At 40.8% G+C, this 18,557-nt stretch overlaps 1 protein-coding gene across 2 annotated transcripts in view; it reads right to left on the bottom strand.

Moving 5' to 3' along the window:
- Positions 1–7,701: 7,701 nt before the first annotated feature.
- plod2 (procollagen-lysine, 2-oxoglutarate 5-dioxygenase 2) overlaps positions 7,702–18,557 on the bottom strand; it is a 65,303-nt gene continuing 54,447 nt past the window's right edge. For both annotated transcript variants that reach the window (XM_077244157.1, XM_077244158.1), the window contains 2 exons: positions 9,282–9,407; positions 7,702–9,183 (listed from right to left, as the gene is read on the bottom strand). In XM_077244157.1, the coding sequence (XP_077100272.1) occupies positions 9,028–9,183; positions 9,282–9,407 (282 nt within the window). In that variant the 3' untranslated portion in view covers positions 7,702–9,027. The remainder of the gene's footprint in view (positions 9,184–9,281; positions 9,408–18,557) is intronic.

The raw sequence follows: 18,557 nt of genomic DNA, 5'->3' as shown, positions 1-18,557 counted from the left end.
CCCCTGCCAAACCTCCAGGACCTGTACTCTTCCAGAATGAGGAAGAGAGTAGGTAAAATCATCACAGACTCCACTCACCCTGGACACCACCTGTTTGAACTGTTACCGTCAAGACGGCGACTCAGATCACTGGCCACAAGAACATCTCGGCATAGGAACAGTTTCTTCCCGCAGGCCAATACCCTGTCTGCAATACCCTACAACTCAGGTGATACTTATATGTAGATTTATTTATTTATAATATTCAAAACACTATAAATATGTTCATAATCTGAAAATGTCTATTCTGACTAAACCCAACTGTGATACTTTTATTCTCATATATTTTTATTTTTATTTTTTATTCTTATAATTTGAAGTATTATGTTTCTTGTTGTATTTGTATATGTCCACTGGAAGCCTCAGTACCAAAACAAATTCCTTGTGTGTGCAAGCACACTTGGCAATAAAGCTCTTTCTGATTCTGATTCTGATTCTGAAGTATGGGAGCTTCTTTCAAAAGACTTTATCTTTGAAGTGAAATTTTGTGTTTACCAGTGGGAAACCTCGTGAATTTCAAACATTTTTAATTGGGGGCATGTCAATTTAAGAATAATTGCAAAAGCAAACTGCTATTTTTAATTTTTAATTAACTGGTAAGTTTTAATTGTGAATGACAGTGCAATTAGTTTGTACTCATTCTGTGTACTGTTGAAGAATAGCAGTAGCACTTGCCAGCTAATGTTAGATCATTCTCTGAGGCAGCATGAGAAGTCTAAATTTTTCACCTAATGTGCTATTCTTTTTAAAGAAAGACATTAAAATAATATTTTAACTAAATGATTGTTATATTTCAGCCAACTTCCAAACACACAAGACTTTAAGGCAGCATAAAACTAGGGTTTAGCATGGCTAGAACCTAAAATTCTGGTTTTGTCTTGAAGTTTACCTTACACAAAGAATACCAAACAGAACCATCCATGATTTCCATTACACGAGAGTAGATGTTAAAACTTCATGCTGATTTGTACTCGGCTTTCGCCAAGATAATCACCAACTAAGACGTAGCTTTACAGTAACCTATGCTTCTCCATCCATTTACGCTTCTTTCCATCTGGTGACGTGAATCTTCTGTCTGGTGTTAATACGGTGTATTGCGCGTCAGCACACACAACGGCTGCAACCACAGTGCGGTCCCCCATAACAACCCTCTGGATTGAGCGGAGTAGGGAACATCTCTAGGGTCTTCAAGTGGGCACCTTTCGTCCTCAGTGTTTCGTCGACTAGCCCACGACACCTCAAGAGGGCTCGACAGTGACTCTGGCGTCCCAGAGTCACCCCCCTCCGTCCCCCACTCAACTCAGCCCAGCTTACTGACCTCTACTTCCCTCTTGCTGCTGAGACCTAACCACAATCTCACAATCTCTCCGCAACCCAACCATACGCGCCAACCCGTTTGACTAAGGCTGTCGAGCCCCACTGGTGCGTTAATATGCAGTTTCAGTGGCAACGGTTCCGTATGGCATACCACTTACCACAAAACACAATATCTGCCCAACCACCCGTCATTCACGCAATATACACAGGAACGTAATGACTGTAAATACTATCTATACAAATAAACCAACAGTTGCTGCTGAGACCTAACCACAATCTCACCGCAACCCAACCATACGCGCCAACCCGTTTGACTAAGGCTGTCGAGCCCCACTGGTGCGTTAATATGCAGTTTCAGTGGCAACGGTTCCGTATGGCATACCACTTACCACAAAACACAATATCTGCCCAACCACCCGTCATTCACGCAATATATACAGGAACGTAATGACTGTAAATACTATACAACCTATACAAATAAATACTACATTCAGAACTGCACACACATAAAATAACATGTACAGGCATATTAACAGGCACTGTTATATTAATAGCACAGCACCTCCTCAAGATCTGTCTTCTCTTGACTTTGTTTCTCATAATTTTCTCCATCAGTACTTTTCCATGTGTCATAATTTGGACTGAGTTACCAGTTCATCTTTTCCCCATCAAGCTTTGCGTGCCGGTCCAGCTGTGGTGAAATTCCTCTAACTGAAGATATACTGAAGGCCTTCGAATCACACTCATCAGTCCCACTATATCCATGAAAAACAAATCAATATGGCATGCAAAATGCACAGACTCTAAACAGAGAGAACAGAGGTGATTTGTCAGCTCTTCAGATCCCAACAGGCTGTTCCCATTCACCAAGCTACTCCGGTTACTGCTTTGAATTCATACATTTATAGCGATGGATGAGTCATGACCCGCCCTATAGCCTTTTCCATTCGAAAAGCACTCAGAAATATCTCAAAAACCGAAATCAAGTGATCCATAAATTCCATTACATGACTAAGTTTTCTGAGCAAGATACTGATTATGAGGTGACATGAAATCAAAAATCAAAATGGCGAGATGCATTAGAGGTTAAATTTAAAATTGACATTTTTTATAAGTTAAAACAAATATTGACTTCATGAAATACAGTATTGTTTAATTGGACTCTGACCTTTTGGACTCAGGCTTGATTAAAGACTCGTACTTGACTCAGACTCGACTAAGGTGGACTCGAACCCAACACTAATTATAGGTAAGAATCCAGGTAGGAATACTAGAATACAGCAAATGATTTAGACTAGCATCCAAAATATGCTAGTCATTTTAGTAGGCTATGAAGAATATGTTTTTTCTTCTTCTTAATAGTGGTATGGATAGCTGTGCCGTAAACTGCAGAATATTTTCAATACCTAATCTCCAGCCTAGGCAAACACTATTTAGTCTGCTGTGTTGAATGGTTGGAACTGGCTTGTGAGCACCAGCTTTTAGTCAGCCAACTGCTAAACAAGAATCTCCACCTTGATGCCTCAGAAAACAGGCTGGTCCCACTCTGTGATAACTCTGAGACCCGGATTTACCTCCACTCCGCCCCATAATAAATGTGTGAAAGTGTAATTAGAGAAAATGAGAGGGTACTTTTGTGTCTGGATCTTTTTCTTAGACATAAACAGATGGGTGGCCAAGTTCCTTATGTGATGAGGCCTGCACTGTGTAATCATTGCCTGTCAGTGGGCACTGCAGTTGGAGGGACACGTCAATTGATTTGTCATTGTGTCAAATTATGCAATTTTGACTCCTTAATTCTTGTCATGTCATGGACAAGAAACATGTCAGACTACTCATTGCTTCCTGACCAATCATTGCTTGCCATCTTTAATGAAGTTCGTGATGTCACAGACAAGGTGGAACTAGGGACTGACTTCTGGAAAGAAGACCATAAACAAACAATGGCTACTGAAGCAGCATGTTAGCATAATGCTATATCCGTTTGCTAAAGCACCTCCATTATCATTCACCAGCATTATCAATTTTCCCTCTGTCATGTTAGTCCCTCAAGGAAACATCAAATAGGATTATTGCTTCCATAGCTCCACAAACATTTCCTCCATTTCATAATTTCTCCTGGCAGCACCAGTACAATTGTCTCTCTCTTTTTCATTTCATGTTTCAAAGTTGTGTACAGAACAGTTTGGAACACAGTTTGGGACTTTAAGCTGTTTGGGAACTGTCATGTAAGACAGTTCTGGCAGGTAATTATACCAAACCACTTTGACAACAGACTTTGCTCAGACAATTCAGAATGAGCAAAACAGCATTTTAGATGCTGCGCAATTAGAATCGGTCCGCTGGTTGGTCCAGTTATACCATCCCATCGCAAAATTACATATCTTTTTTGAGGTGCATCGGGAAATTGATTCGGTAAATTTGTTTCCATTGTAGTTTATACGCATGCTTTCTTAACGGATAAAAAGTTTATCCAACGCAATTGAGTGCTTACGTTTTTTTATGCGCATTTTTGAATTTCCTTATCCTTAGAGTTTCCATCCAGTGTTTTTTATAGGTGGATGGAAACATTGCTATTGCCATTTAAGTCAGATGGATTGTGCCAAATACGGACTGATATTGTGTAGTAGTCGGAACCCAGCATTATACCTTCAACAATGACTCTTCACAAACCATGATTTCCTGTCTTTGACCTTAAATGGACACCGAATGCAAATTTTGTTAATAGCTGTTTCAAATAGTTGTCTTTACAAATTAAACATTGGGTAAGCCATTGATAGTCTGATTTCCTGAACAGTCGAACTACCTGTTTGTACGAAGAATAAAAGATGCGGTAAATGTTTAGGAAGCCTTTTTGAAACCTTTTGAAACTACAGTATTTTTGGAATTCCATTTGGTGTTGCAAAAATTACACAAAACGGTTTTAATGTTTTACTAACATGTAACATGTAGGACCCTCTCGTTGAATGTGCAGAGTATCAGAAAAAGAAATCAATTAAAGTGGCCTGATCTGACTTCACACTTCCTGTTCACTTTCACATTTTACACTGATCGTCTTGACTACAGCTTTCCCTCTCAGCTCTGTTTGATAAGTTATCCTCAGCAAACCTGTAAGTTTATTAACCTTGCAAGTTTCCTGTGCCGCTGCCCTGCATCAATGTCATCTTTCAGAGCCATGAGAAGGGGGAAAGCGGCCACAAAGGGGTCTTTCTGTAGCTTGCTGCTGCGCTCGTGTCTCTGACCTACATGCCTCCCTCCCTCGCTGCATTTCTCAGCAGCTTCTCAAACCCACAGACACAGACGGAAACATTGAACAAGTCAGGGATCTCTTCCCAGCAAGCTCCAACCAACAGACGAAAGATGAAGGGAAGGAAAAAGATCTCACACCTCAGCATTAGTGGGCATATCCACTACCTTCCATCTCCATGGCAACTTTCAAACTTTACTCTGTGGTCTACAGCGAAAGGTCATTCACTTTGACGAGACTTGCAGGTACAAAGAATCATAAACTCATTTGCTTACAATGACAGTTAAGTTACATGAGTTACAGAAACTGCTGATACAACATGTATCAATCTATGCGTGAGTGGGATGTTTTCTACTTTTATTTTATTAATATTTTATTTATTTTTATTGGACAGGAAAGTATAGAGCAGGGTTCCTCAAATCCGGTCCTGGAAGGCCACTACCTTGCAGAGTTCGCTCAAACACTGATCAATTTCAACTAACTGTGCAAGCTGTCACTTTGTCACTTTGTGCCACTCACTTATACCATTCAGACAATAATAATTTAAAGAGTTTAACCATCTACTGAACACATTTTGATGGCACATGATACAAATTATTCCACATAATTTCTTGGGTCATTTGGGAACATTTTATTGATTTATTGACAATTCCCCCAAAAATATTTTCAGAGAGCAATACAAAAGTAATTTTTTTTTTTTTTAAATGTCAGGAAATCATTAAGTAAAAAGGGAAAAACACATGAAACACATTGATATATTTAATTTTAATACAGACATAGGTTTGTATCATGTACTGTGTCATGTCATATCATCTCCATATACACTATATTGTCAAAAGTATTGGGACACCCTTCCAAATCATTGAACTCAGGTGTTCCAATCACTTCCATGGCCACAGTTGTATAACATCAAGCACCTAGGCATGAAGACTTCTCCTACAAACATTTGTGAAAGAATGGGTCGCTCTCAGGAGCTTAGTGAATTCAAGCATGGTACCGTGATTGGATGCCACCTTTGCTATATGTCCATTCATGAAACTGTATTACTAACATACTGTACTGTATTATAACAAAGTGGAAGCAATTGGGAGCAAGTCAGCCACGAAGTGGTAGGCCACCTAAAATCTTAGAGCGGGGTCAGCACATGCTGAGGCTCACAGTGCGCAGAAGTCGCCATCTTTCTGCAGAGTCAATAGCTACCGACCTCCAAACTTCATGTGACCTTCAGATTAGCTCAAGAACAGTGCGTATAGAGCTTCATGGAATGGGTTTCCATAGCCGAGCAGCTGAATCCAAGCCTTACATCACCAAGTGCAATGCAATGCAAAGCGTCAGATGCAGTGGTGTAAAGCACGCCACCACTGGAGTCTAGAGTAGTGGAGAAGTGTTCTCTTGAGTGACGAATCACACTTCTCTTACTGGCAATCCGAAGGACGAGTCTGGGTTTGGCGGTTGCCAGGAGAACGGTACTTACCTGAGTGCATTGTGCATAGTGTAGTTTGGTGGAGGGGGGATTGTTTTTTCAGGGGTTGGACTTGGCCCCTTAGTTCCAGTGAAAGGAACTCTTAATGCTTCAGCATACCAAGATGTTTTGGACAATTTCATGCTACCAACTTTGTGGGAACAGTTTGTAGATGGCCCCTTCCTGTTCTAACATGACGATGCCCCAGTCCTGACCAAAACCCGATAGAACAACTTTGGGATGAATTAGAGTGGAGACTGCGAGCCATCTATCACTCTTTCTCTTCTCCACCAATAAGCTGATGTGTGGTGGGCGTTTTGGTGCAGTATAGCTTCCGTCGCAAAGCGCTTTGTGTACCCAGAAAAGCACAATATAAATGTAACAAAATATTATTATAATTATATAATGAGATTTAACTGTGTGAAACACCAAAAAGCAGTTATTCTCTCCTGTGCACTCAGGAACCCTGCATCTTCCCTTCTTGTAACACATTATATGCAATTGTCCAAGACATCCTTGAAAAGTACCCCTTATTGCACAACATTGCAAAAAAAAATAAAAAAATAATAATAATTGTGAACATGTAAATTAATTTTAAAAAAAATCATAAAACCTGCCAAAAAGGCCTCTCAATACCTTCAAACACACACAAACACACATATTTTTTTTTTTTTATGCACATGTCATGTTATTTTAAATAAGATTACTAAAGCAAATATTCTTGTAGTCTTCTCACACCATGTGCTCCTGTGACCATGTGTCAGAAAAGGATGTCTCACCTTCAAATGGTGCATGATAGTGACTCCCAAACCTTATTGGAATGTTCTTTGATACTTCTTCAAACATTATAATTGGTTGCAATCATTTAAAGAAACATGTACTGAACATAGGACTTAAGAAAACTTTCCATTGCCTAAGGGCAACACTGTGTTGTAGAGGGATAAGCTCATCTCTGATTCCAGTTAAATGATCCAGCTGCATGGAAGGAGGAACCAGTATCAACTCCCCCGCACAATCCTTAAATTGTTGAGTTAAAATTGCATCACCTCATCGATCATACTTAAAGACAAGTTCAAGTATGTGTCACTGACACTGACCATGTACTGTAACAGTGTTTGCGAAAATCTGGAGATGCATGAACACTGTCAACACATTCATTTCTCAGCTGCGATGACTGACTATAGACACATGCATGGTTTGACAAGCCAAGTGGCAAATGATGTATATGACACACAAGTGTATACATACACATTCCACATGTCATACTAATGTAATACAGGGATGGATTTGATCCATCTCTGAACTTACTTAAGGTGGACTATGAGGCTATTTTCTTCTAGAAACAAACTTTGTTGCATTATTGTCCTGTTATCACTGTAAAGCTGCTTTGCTAATCTGCTAATATGTATTTTAAAACGTACTATATAAATAAAGGTGACATGCCACAACATATTTTCTTAAATTAATGGTGTAAAAATAAATCATACTTTTCTAAAGCTGCATTGTATTTTACAAGGTCAGTTTAAATTATCGGAATGTTCCCAATCTTGATCTGTCTTGATCATATTTTTAGTGCAAACATCTTTTTTTATTAACACATTTCAACACAAAACATTTATTGTCAAATATAAAAAGCTTTTTCTCTTTAAAACAACATTTTTATTATTTCAACAATTTCAAAATAATTTAAGAGTTTGACCTGTCTGCGACATTTAAAAGGAAACAGAAAGTAAAACATTTGACATCTCTGAGATATTCTCAGTTCAGAAAATAAGGCATATTGTAACTTGTTTTTACAGAAAGAAAAAAAAGAAAGAAAAAAAAAACACCTTCAGCAAACTTTTGGGAAAAAAACGTAACCAGAATTATTTTAAAATCCTGTCGTTTCTTGTTGTGCAAACATACAAAATCTATTTTGTTGACAGCATATTCATAGTTTCATAGTCATGTAACCTCTTCATGTAAGTCATGTAACATTACCTTCATGTCTTTAAAAACATGGTCAACTGCTACATGAAAGAACTATTGAAGTCATCTTATTTCATTGCCAGTAACAGCTCTACAATCTAGATGTTTTTACAGTTATCTAGATTATTTTACAGTACTTGGAGCTCACCTTCCTTTGTACCAATTATCAATGAAAACTGAATTAAACAATTTTACCTTTTTATTTTATCTTACTGATGGTAGGATGCTGACAGTATTGCTGCCTTGAAATCATGGTGGAATAATTGCATTTATGAGTATTGTTAATTTGCACACTCTTATTTTTTTCAACCCAGACTTTGAGTTGGGGGCATGTCAGTTTGAGAATACTGGTGAAGCTAATCAATATTTATAAAAAAGTTGTAACTCCCAATATTGATGGTACAATTTAATTTTTTGACATTCACTGTAATGTGTTGGTGATGTTGAATAGCACTAAAGTTTGCTAGAAAATAAAAGTTTAAAAGGGTGACAGGCTTGTGCAATGTTTATGCAATTTTATTCTAATAAGAATGGCTTAAATGCACATCATATTGAAATTACAATTTCCAAACAAGTAAATGGGAACTTTCTAGCAGGACTTAAGACAGCAATTGTGAACGAGTGCCAGTGCTAAACACCCTGAACCAAAGCTTTTTAAATGAAGAGTTTACTGAGCTCACCTGATTTCTTTGTCGTTATAGTAGAACAATTATGATCAAATATCTCATGTAATTTTGAGTACTGACCGAGGTTTATATGTATGAAGTCTGCCGGAGTGAGTATCTCTGTGTTTGTGTGCACCCACTTTATTAAACTTCTGATGAACAGCATTTTCTCTTTCGACAGTAGTCAATGTTTCAAAAGATAGCAAACACAAACAGTCACACAACACAAAAACCAAGAATAAATAAGTAAAAACAAACAGCTGACACTACACAAACATATCAAGGCCAGTAAATTTCTAGTGTAGGAACTGCTAGAACTACCAGGGAGTCTAAGGATCAATGAAGGACACTGCTATGTAGCGTGTGCCGTTGGTCGTAGGTAGTCCTTCGTGAAGGTGGGTGAGTCTACCTGGATGCATGAAACTCCAGCCTTTTCTAGGAGACTCTATGGAGCAGTTATATCTGTGAAATCGGCAACCTCCACCCTGAAATAGAAGGCAATGTGTCATAAGTTTAACTACATGTGATTGAAGTATTTAAAATCAATTTTAGGAAAAGTAAGGCCAGCGTATCACAAGCTTGCCTGAAAATCTACGCCCTTGTTGTTGAGAGCAACATTAATGGTGAAAGTTGAGGAATCGTGATGTGGCCTCAGATAGGCTTGTCTGTTTGGAGTGTACTTCACCACAAAGTTCATAATCGCATAGCCCTGAAAGACATAAAAAGATAGGAGACACAATCAAAACCCAGTTCTCAAAAGTATCAGACAGATTTGCTTGACAAAGTGTACTAAAAACATTTCTTCTCGAACTGATGTTGTCAAAGCAATCCCCGTTCACATGGATCTGCGAAAACAATTAAAAACGCTGTACTCGACTGCCAGGCCAGTAATTGGCGATGTCCCTTTGTAAAGAAACACTACGAGCCTACGGACTGAAAACGTAATATGCATGCACGACATCACCATTTTCACAAATGCGCGTTTTTGTAGTTTAAACAGAGACAATAACGGTATCGCTTTCAGAAGTTTGTGTTTTCAGGCCCCCAAAACGCTGTTCCCTTTGTGAGGGAACTCGCGATGCGTCAATGACGCTTTGGGAACGCCTTTGCGTGACTGAGTCTGAAGCACTACTGTCAACTAGTCCAATGGAATGAATGAAGCGTCACGGGTGGGTGACGTCATGACCAGGAAGATATAAAAGCCCATCCGGTGCAATACTCATGTTAGCTTTTGTGTCTCAGCAAAGCGTTCTGTGTCAAAACTGTCTGTTATATTTATTATTGTCTGTCTATTATTTATATTGTTATTATGGTGAAACAACTATTTAAAGCCTGTGCTTCTCCTTGCCCTCGTTATATCACGGGTGGAGATATGCGATGGGAGTGGAGCATGTGATGTCAGCCTTCGAGGGGGCTGACTGTCAGCATTGTGAGCGTCTGCCGCTCCGCATGCTCCGCTCCCGTCTGTCCACATGTGAGGATGATGGACAGGCTCGCGAACCTTAGGGCTCTGGACCCGCGGCTGCCGAGGCAGCTCCGAGAAGATTCACTTGGGGTTCGCAAATGGATCTCTCGGTGGGGTTGGAGACCGGCTCTGCCTTATCTCCTCCTTTACCCGAGTGATCCATTGCTCTCTTGCCAGTGTTGGAAGCCCGCGTTGCGGCTTCTTCCACCCGGGAAGACAGCCCGATGCTTCGTTGCTCTAGCTCTGAGGAGGTAGAGTTACTGAGCATCGATGAGAGTGACACAAACAGTAACACAATAAGGGGAGAGGATTCGCCATCCCTCTCCCCAGCATATGAGGAGCTTATTGAGGTGATAACTCGTGCTGTAGATAAATTAAGTATTGACTGGCCAGCAGAAAAAAAGAGATACTCGTCCTAAAAGCAAATTAGACAAGGTTTTTTTCTCACATCTAATATTACATCTCAATCACGGGCCCTTCCATTCTTTCCTGATCTACATAGTGAGCTATGTAGATCATGGAATAAACCATATTCGTCACGTCTTTTTAGTCCCCATGTTCACACATATTCAAATATAAGGGGGCTGAAAGATTTTGGTTATGGGTCGATGCCCCCAGCGGAACAGAGGCTCGCGAGCTATCTGTCTCCTGGGTCAGCATCGTCCCTGATGGATCCCGTGTTGCTGAATAAACCACTAAAAACCACATCCAATTTAGTGGGAAAGGCTAATACGGCAGCAGGTCAAGCTGGAGCCTGTCTGCACACGATGGCAGTGCTCCAAGCCTATCAGGCAGATCTGCTGGGGGATATCGATAGGAGTGAGGGATTTAGTCCCGACGAAATCCAAGAACTTCGTCGGGCTACAGATTGTTCTCTCAGAGAGAGACTACTGAACTACTGAGAGACATAATTGGTTAAATCTTGCAGAGATTAAAGATAAAGATCGGACTTTTCTTTTAGATGCCCCTATGTCTCCCTCTGGTCTTTTTCGGTGACTCGGTGAATACGGTTGTTGAAAGATTTCAAGAAAATAAAAAACAATCTGAGGCTTTTAAAAAATTCCTTCCTCACCGAGTCCATCCCCCTGGGGATGCTGGGCATGAGCATCCCCAGCCAAGCTCCTCGCACCGTGTGCAACAGGAAATAAGTGTTGCGTCTCTGAGAGACAAAACTCTCAGTCGAAGTTGGCTAAGTCTCAGCGGATCTGAGGACCGCACTTATGGCTAAGAAGGCTTCGGCTCAGAAAAGGTCCTGACGCTATGTACGTCAGACTATCGAGGACAGCCCCAACCGGGGTGGAGCGGTGTACACCTCAGAATACGGTGCCCGCTCCACTTCGGGGTCCTCATGGGACAAGTCTGCCAACCCCGCCCCCCTTGGTGCTTCGGGGCGCAGTGGTATCCAGCGAAAGTTCGGCTTCAGGTCGCCATAGTGGCTGTTCCTTTAACACCAGAGGCCAGTCTTGAGAGACTGGTACCCTTAGTAGATTTTCTAACAGAGTGGAAGAATCTGACGAATATATCTCCTTGGGTCCTGCAGATAATAGAGAAAGGTTACAGAATCCAATTCGGTTCTCCTCCGCCTCGTTACAACGGGGTGTTACTCACGGTAGTACATCCCGAGCAGCTCTGGTAATGGAGCAAGAAGTAGAGTCTCTCTTAGCAAAGGGAGCTATAGAACATGTGTACTCCCCCGACAGAGAATCAGGGTTTTACAGCCGATACTTCATTGTTCCAAAAAAGGATGAGGGGTTGCGTCCTATTTTAGATCTCCGTTTGCTGAATCGTGCAGTCATGAAATTGAAATTCTAGATGCTCACACTCAAACAGATAGTGACTCAAATCAGATCCGAGGACTGGTTTGTCACGATAGATTTGAAGGACGCTTACTTCCATGTCTCCTTCCTCCCTCAACACATGAAGTTCGTGAGGTTTTCTTTCGGGGGCAAAGAATACAAATATCGGGTGCTTCCTTTCAGTCTAGCTCTGTCACCCCATACGTTCACGAAGTGCATAGATGCAGCTCTGGCCCCGCTCAGGCTGCAGGGCATACGCATTCTGAACTACTTCGACGACTGGCTGATTCTGGCGGAATCAGAGCAGTAAACGGTTCGGCATCGAGATGTCGTTCTCGCTCATATGAAGAAATTGGGGTTGAGGCTCAATGCCAAGAAGAGTGTGCTTTCTCCATTACTGTTACGGAATTATGTATTCCTTGTTGTTGTTTTTTTCTGTTTCTTGTTATTTCTGTGTGCTGCTTGTTGTCTGTTATTTCTGTTTGCTCTAATCAGGATCAGCTGTGGGATGGCTCCACCCCCTTTAATTGGCGTGGGTTTAAAACTCCAGCTTCCGCCCTTTGAAGTGAGCTGTTGCGATTCAGGGCCGGTCGCACTTCTCCTGTCTCTTCTCCAGCCGTCAGACCACTACCTGATTTAGATTGTCTGTTATTTTTCAGTGATGGTGTTTTGTAGGGTTGACCTGCCCTTTTCTTTGATATCACGTTCGTCTTGTTTTGTTAGTGTACTTAGGGTAATTTGCTGTATTTTGATTTGGATACTTTGAGGGAAGTTAGTTGGATATTGTTTTCTTTTATTTGTTTTGTTTGTTATTTTGGGCCTTGGGTCTTCCTGAAGTCTATACACCCACTGGTTTATGTTACTCTGGAAATACTTACATTTTATATTTTACTGTTTATCTTTCTTTATCTTAATAAAACGTTTATCGTTTTTTTTCTTGAATTTTGGGCTCATTGGTTTTCTTTTGGTCTGACGACTGGGCATGGGAGATGTTATTTTTCTTTTGTTACGATTTAGCCTAGACGGATCGTAATAAATGGGGGCTCGTCCGCTGCTTTTGATTTATGTTTGTTCGTAAGGCCATGTTTTGTTCGCTCGTTTTTTTTCTTTTCTTTTCTCTTTCGCTCGTATCTTGCTGGTGAGTAGGCCTACATTATTTGCTAAATGCATTTATTGTTGTTTCTGATTAGCAGTTTTTACTTGTGTGAAGGAGTTGAAAGATATATATATATATAATGGAGTTTAGCATTGAATCCTTTAGACTTTCACCTACTTTTCAAGCATTAGAAGAATGTCGTAAATCTGACTTGTTTTTGGTAGCTGATTTTTATGATATATCTGTTCCAAAAGCTGGGACAAAGCAGGTAATTCGAGAAGCGTTGTGTGATAAATTAGTGAGGATTGGAGTTTTGGAATGTGAGGATTCCAGTTCAGAGTTACGAGATGCCGAAGCCGGTGTGCGGGATGCGGAAGCTACTTTTGGGGAATCTGTTGCTGGAATAGTTGTTGCTAATCCACTTGTAGGTTTAAACACAGAGGATCTTAAACTGGCAGTTAGACTTAAGGAACTTGATTTAGAAGTAAAACGGCAGGAGCATAACACGCAGCTTTTGAAGATGAAGCAGTACGATCTGGAAAGCAGAGGCGCGCGTCATTTGCCGGTGAGTACTTTTAAAGTTCCTGTGTCATCACCTGATAGGCCTACTGCTAATGTTGATTCCCATGTGTCACCTACTGTAAATTCAAATGAATTTGATATTAGCAGACAAATTCGACTGGTCCCTACGTTTAGAGAAACTGAGGTTGACTCTTATTTTAATGCATTTGAATGTATAGCTGCCGCCTTGCATTGGCCTAGGGAAATTTGGCCGCTTCTACTTCAGTGCAAGTTGGTTGGGAAAGCACAGGAGGTATGTGCCTCTTTGTCAATTGAAGAGAGTCTTAACTATGATTCGTTAAAGGCGTCTGTGCTTCGAGCCTATGAATTAGTCCCAGAAGCGTATCGTCAGAAGTTTCGTTGTCATATAAAAGCTGCCAATCAGACGTTTGTGGAGTTCGCCCGTGACAAGGGAACTCTTTTTGATAAGTGGTGTCAATCCAGCAAGGTAAGCGATTTTGGTAAACTTCGTGAATTAGTGTTGCTTGAAGATTTCAATAATTCGTTATCCGATAGAGTTGTGGTGCACCTAAATGACCAGAAGGTGAACACCCTTTCACAGGCCGCCGTTTGTGCAGATGAATTCGTTCTAACGCACAAAAATAATTTTTTCCACCTAATCGTCGGGAAAATTCTCAAATTAGTGTGGGTAAAAATGTGAAATATTCGAAAGCTGTAGTTCCAAATCAATTAGAAAATCGTGAATGCTTCTACTGTCACGAATTTGGCCATTTGATCACAGTATGTCCAGTACTGAAAAGAAAGAATCAGTCACTAAGAGGGGATAATCCTAAAAGTGTTGGTTTCGTTCGTGTGAAATCGAAAATCAAGCTCAATGAACGAAATGTTGATTCAGTTTATGATCCGTTCATTTTTGATGGTACAGTGTCCTTCGTTGATCAAAAAGAGATGAAATCAATTCGGATTCTCCGTGACACCGGAGCAGCTCAATCATTTATACTTGATAGTGTGTTACCATTTTCGAAAGATTCGTCCTGCAATTCAAATGCTTGGTTCAAGGCATTGAACTGGGAATACTTGAAGTACCTTTGCATTATGTGCATATCAAGTCTGCTATAGTTTCTGGTCCTATTAAAATTGCTGTACGTCCGCAGTTGCCTGTTAGAGGAATTGATCTGATCCTCGGCAATGATCTTGCCGGAGAAAAAGTTTTGCCACTACCCGAAGTGATCGATGATCCGATTTATGAGCTTCAAAATTCAAAAGATTTGGCTTTTGAATTTCCCTCTGTGTTTCCTGTGTGCGCAGTTACGCGAGCGCAAGCTCATAGGTTCGGAGATGTAGCAGGCCTTTCTGATAGTTTCTTAAATCTGACTGAACCTGTTGATGAATCTAATTCATCTGATGTTCATGTGTTAACGCCCTCTAAGCCGCCCTCTAAGTCGCTGTCCACGCGCTCGAGTGCTGAAGTTGATCTGTCATTGTTTATTGACAGAGCAACATTAATCACTGAACAACAACAGGATGTTTCTCTTTCTCGTTGCCGAATGTCAGCGGTGGAGAAAAATGATTTAGATCAAAGACCTATTGCTTATTTCTGGGATGAGGGATTATTAATGCGTAAGTGGTCATCAATTGTTCGTGAATTTGAATGCAACTCAGTTTATCAGATCGTGGTACCTGTAAACTCGCGTTCTTACGTTTTGAACTTGGCTCATGACCATAATTTTTCGGGCCATTTGGGCATTACGAAGACGTATAAACGAATTTTAAGACATTTTTTCTGGCCTGGTTTGAAGTCGGATGTAACTAAATACTGTCGATCCTGTCATGTCTGTCAGCTCGTTGGTCCGTTGCCAAAAACGAAAACTGGGCACAAATATTTACTCACGATGATGTGTATGGCTACTCGCTTCCCAGAGGCTGTATCATTACGTTCTCTGAGTACTAAAGTTGTTTTGCGATCTTTGATTAAATTTTTTTCTACTTTTGGATTACCAAAGATCGTACAGACCGATCAAGGATCTAATTTTATGTCCAGGGTTTTTAAACAAGTTTTGACTCAACTGAACATAAAGCATCGTGTGGCTAGCGCCTATCATCCAGAGTCGCAAGGCGCTTTGGAAAGATTTCATCAGACTTTGAAGTCCATGGTCCGTACTTATTGTGCTGATTCCGCGAAAGAATGGGACGAAGGCTTACCATTGTTGTTATTTGCTATACGTGAAACCACACAAGAATCTCTGGGTTTCAGTCCGGCAGACTTGGTTTTTGGGCACACTGTCCGAGGTCCGCTTAAGCTCTTGTAGGAAAAGTGGATGTCTAGGGAATCCACTTCGACTAATGTGCGGGATTATGTGAGCTCCTTTCGTGAGCGGTTGCATAAAGTCTGTGATCTGGCTCGTAGTGCATTATCGTCTACCCAGGCGCAAATGAAAGCTCATTTTGATCAAAAGGCTGTTTCTCGCGGTTTCGACAAAGGCGATAAAGTCTTAGTTTTACTCCCAATTTTTGGATCTGCTCTGCAAGCACGTTTCCATGGTCCGTATGTTGTCGAATCCAAGCTGAGTGAAACTGATTATGTGATATGCACTCCTGACAGGAAAAGGAAGACTCGGGTATGCCATATTAATATGTTAAAAACATATGTGACGCGAGATAATGACAAAGAGTCTAGTAACCCTGTTGTCCCAGTTGCTTCTGTTTCTGTGCATGCGACATGTTGTTCTGATGAAGATGGTTTGACTCTACGTAACATTCCTGTGACTGGCATGCGATTGCAGAATTCGCAGATTCTGGCAGATTTAAAATCATTTCTGTCATATCTGCCTGATTTGTCTCGACGTGATGTATGTGAGTTAATACAGTCTCACTCTGCTCTTTTCTCAGATGTGCCTTCTCGTACTACTGCTGCATTTCACGACATTGAGATAGGAGATCAAACTCCGATTAAGCAGCATGCTTACCGTTTAAACCCCACTAAACGTGAATTAATGCAATCTGAGATGAAGTACCTTCTTGACAATGGTTTTGCTGTCCCTAGTAACAGTCCCTGGAGTTCACCTTGTCTTCTGATTCCCAAGAGTGATGGTTCAGTTCGTTTCTGCACTGATTATCGAAGGGTTAATTCAGTTACGAAAGCAGATTCATTCCCCCTTCCTCGTATGGAGGACTGCGTGGATAAAGTTGGTTCAGCTGTGTTTGTTACTAAGTTAGATCTGCTTAAGGGTTACTGGCAGGTACCCTTAACGCCCCGCGCTGCCGAAATTTCTGCGTTTGTCACTCCTGACAACTTACTAGAATACACCGTGATGGCTTTCGGCCTCCGAAATGCTCCGGCCACATTCCAGCGCCTTATGAATTCTGTGTTAGCCGGTGTTTCTAATTGTGAGGCATACCTAGATGATATTGTGATTTATTCCTCTACCTGGGATGATCATTTGAAAACTCTTCGCAATGTCTTTAATCGCTTTCAAGAGGCTTCACTTACCGTTAATCTCGCAAAGTGCGAGTTCGGTAAAGCCACTGTAACTTACCTAGGAGAGCAAATGGGTCAGGGACAAGTTTGCCCCCTGTCTGCTAAATTGCAAGCTATCCTAGAATTCCCTATGCCAAGAACTAAAACAGAACTGAGACGGTTCTTAGGCATGGTGGGTTATTATCGTGGCTTCTGCAGAAATTTTTCAGATATTGTTTTGCCTCTTACGAATTTACTCAGTCAATCACGGGACTTTGTTTGGTCTGATCTTTGTCAAACAGCTTTTGATTCAGTTAAAATTTTGTTATGTAGCACCCCTGTGTTAAAAGCCCCGAACTTCTCATTGCCTTTCAAAATTGAAGTGGATGCCAGTGCTAACGGAGCTGGTGCAGCACTCCTGCAAGAAGATGATCACGGTATAGATCACCCCGTGTGCTACTTCTCGAAGAAGTTTTTAAAACACCAATTGCATTATAGCACTGTTGAAAAAGAAGCTTACTGTCTCTTCAACATTTTGAAGTGTATGTGGGTTCTAGTTCGTTGCTAGTTAAAGTTTATACTGATCACAACCCACTAACCTTTCTTGCAAAAATGCGGAACTCTAATCAACGCATTATGCGGTGGGCATTGATTGTACAAGAGTTTAATATTGACATTTGTTATAAGACGGGAAAAGAGAACGTGTTAGCAAATGCGTTGTCACGCTCTGTATAGGAATGATGTTAACTCTTAGTGGAGGGGGTGTTACGGAATTATGTATTCCTTGTTGTTTTTTTTTTTCTGTTTCTTGTTATTTCTGTGTGCTGCTTGTTGTCTGTTATTTCTGTTTGCTCTAATCAGGATCAGCTGTGGGATGGCTCCACCCCCTTCAATTGGCGTGGGTTTAAAACTCCAGCTTCCGCCCTTTGAAGTGAGCTGTTGCGATTCCGGGCCGGTCGCACTTCTCCTGTCTCTTCTCCAGCCGTCAGAGCACTACCTGATTTAGATTGTCTGTTATTTTTCAGTGATGGTGTTTTGTAGGGTTGACCTGCCCTTTTCTTTGATATCACGTTCGTCTTGTTTTGTTAGTGTTCTTAGGGTAATTTGCTGTATTTTGATTTGGATACTTTGAGGGAAGTTAGTTGGATATTGCTTTCTTTTATTTGTTTTGTTTGTTATTTTGGGCCTTGGGTCTTCCTGAAGTCTATACACCCACTGGTTTATGTTACTCTGGAAATACTTACATTTTATATTTTACTGTTTATCTTTCTTTATCTTAATAAAACGTTTATCGTTTTTTTTCTTGAATTTTGGGCTCATTGTTTTTCTTTTAGTCTGACGACTGGGCATGGGTGATGTTCTTTTTCTTTTGTTACGATTTAGCCTAGACGGATCGTAATAATTACAGAGAACCACTTTCCTTGGTGTGGTATGGGATTCAGTCACGATGCAGGCCACACTATCGCCCGTTCTTGTAGCTGCTATCTTCACAGCCACAAAAGAGTTGAAGCTAGGCCAGTCAC

The sequence above is a fragment of the Siphateles boraxobius genome, unplaced genomic scaffold (assembly GCF_051911475.1).
Source record: "Siphateles boraxobius isolate OS27281-9 unplaced genomic scaffold, OSU_SipBor_1 26, whole genome shotgun sequence".
NCBI classification, from domain to species: Eukaryota; Metazoa; Chordata; class Actinopteri; order Cypriniformes; family Leuciscidae; genus Siphateles; species Siphateles boraxobius.
The sequence above is the reverse complement of the archived record's forward strand: the minus strand, read 5'-3'. Positions and strand labels throughout refer to the sequence as shown.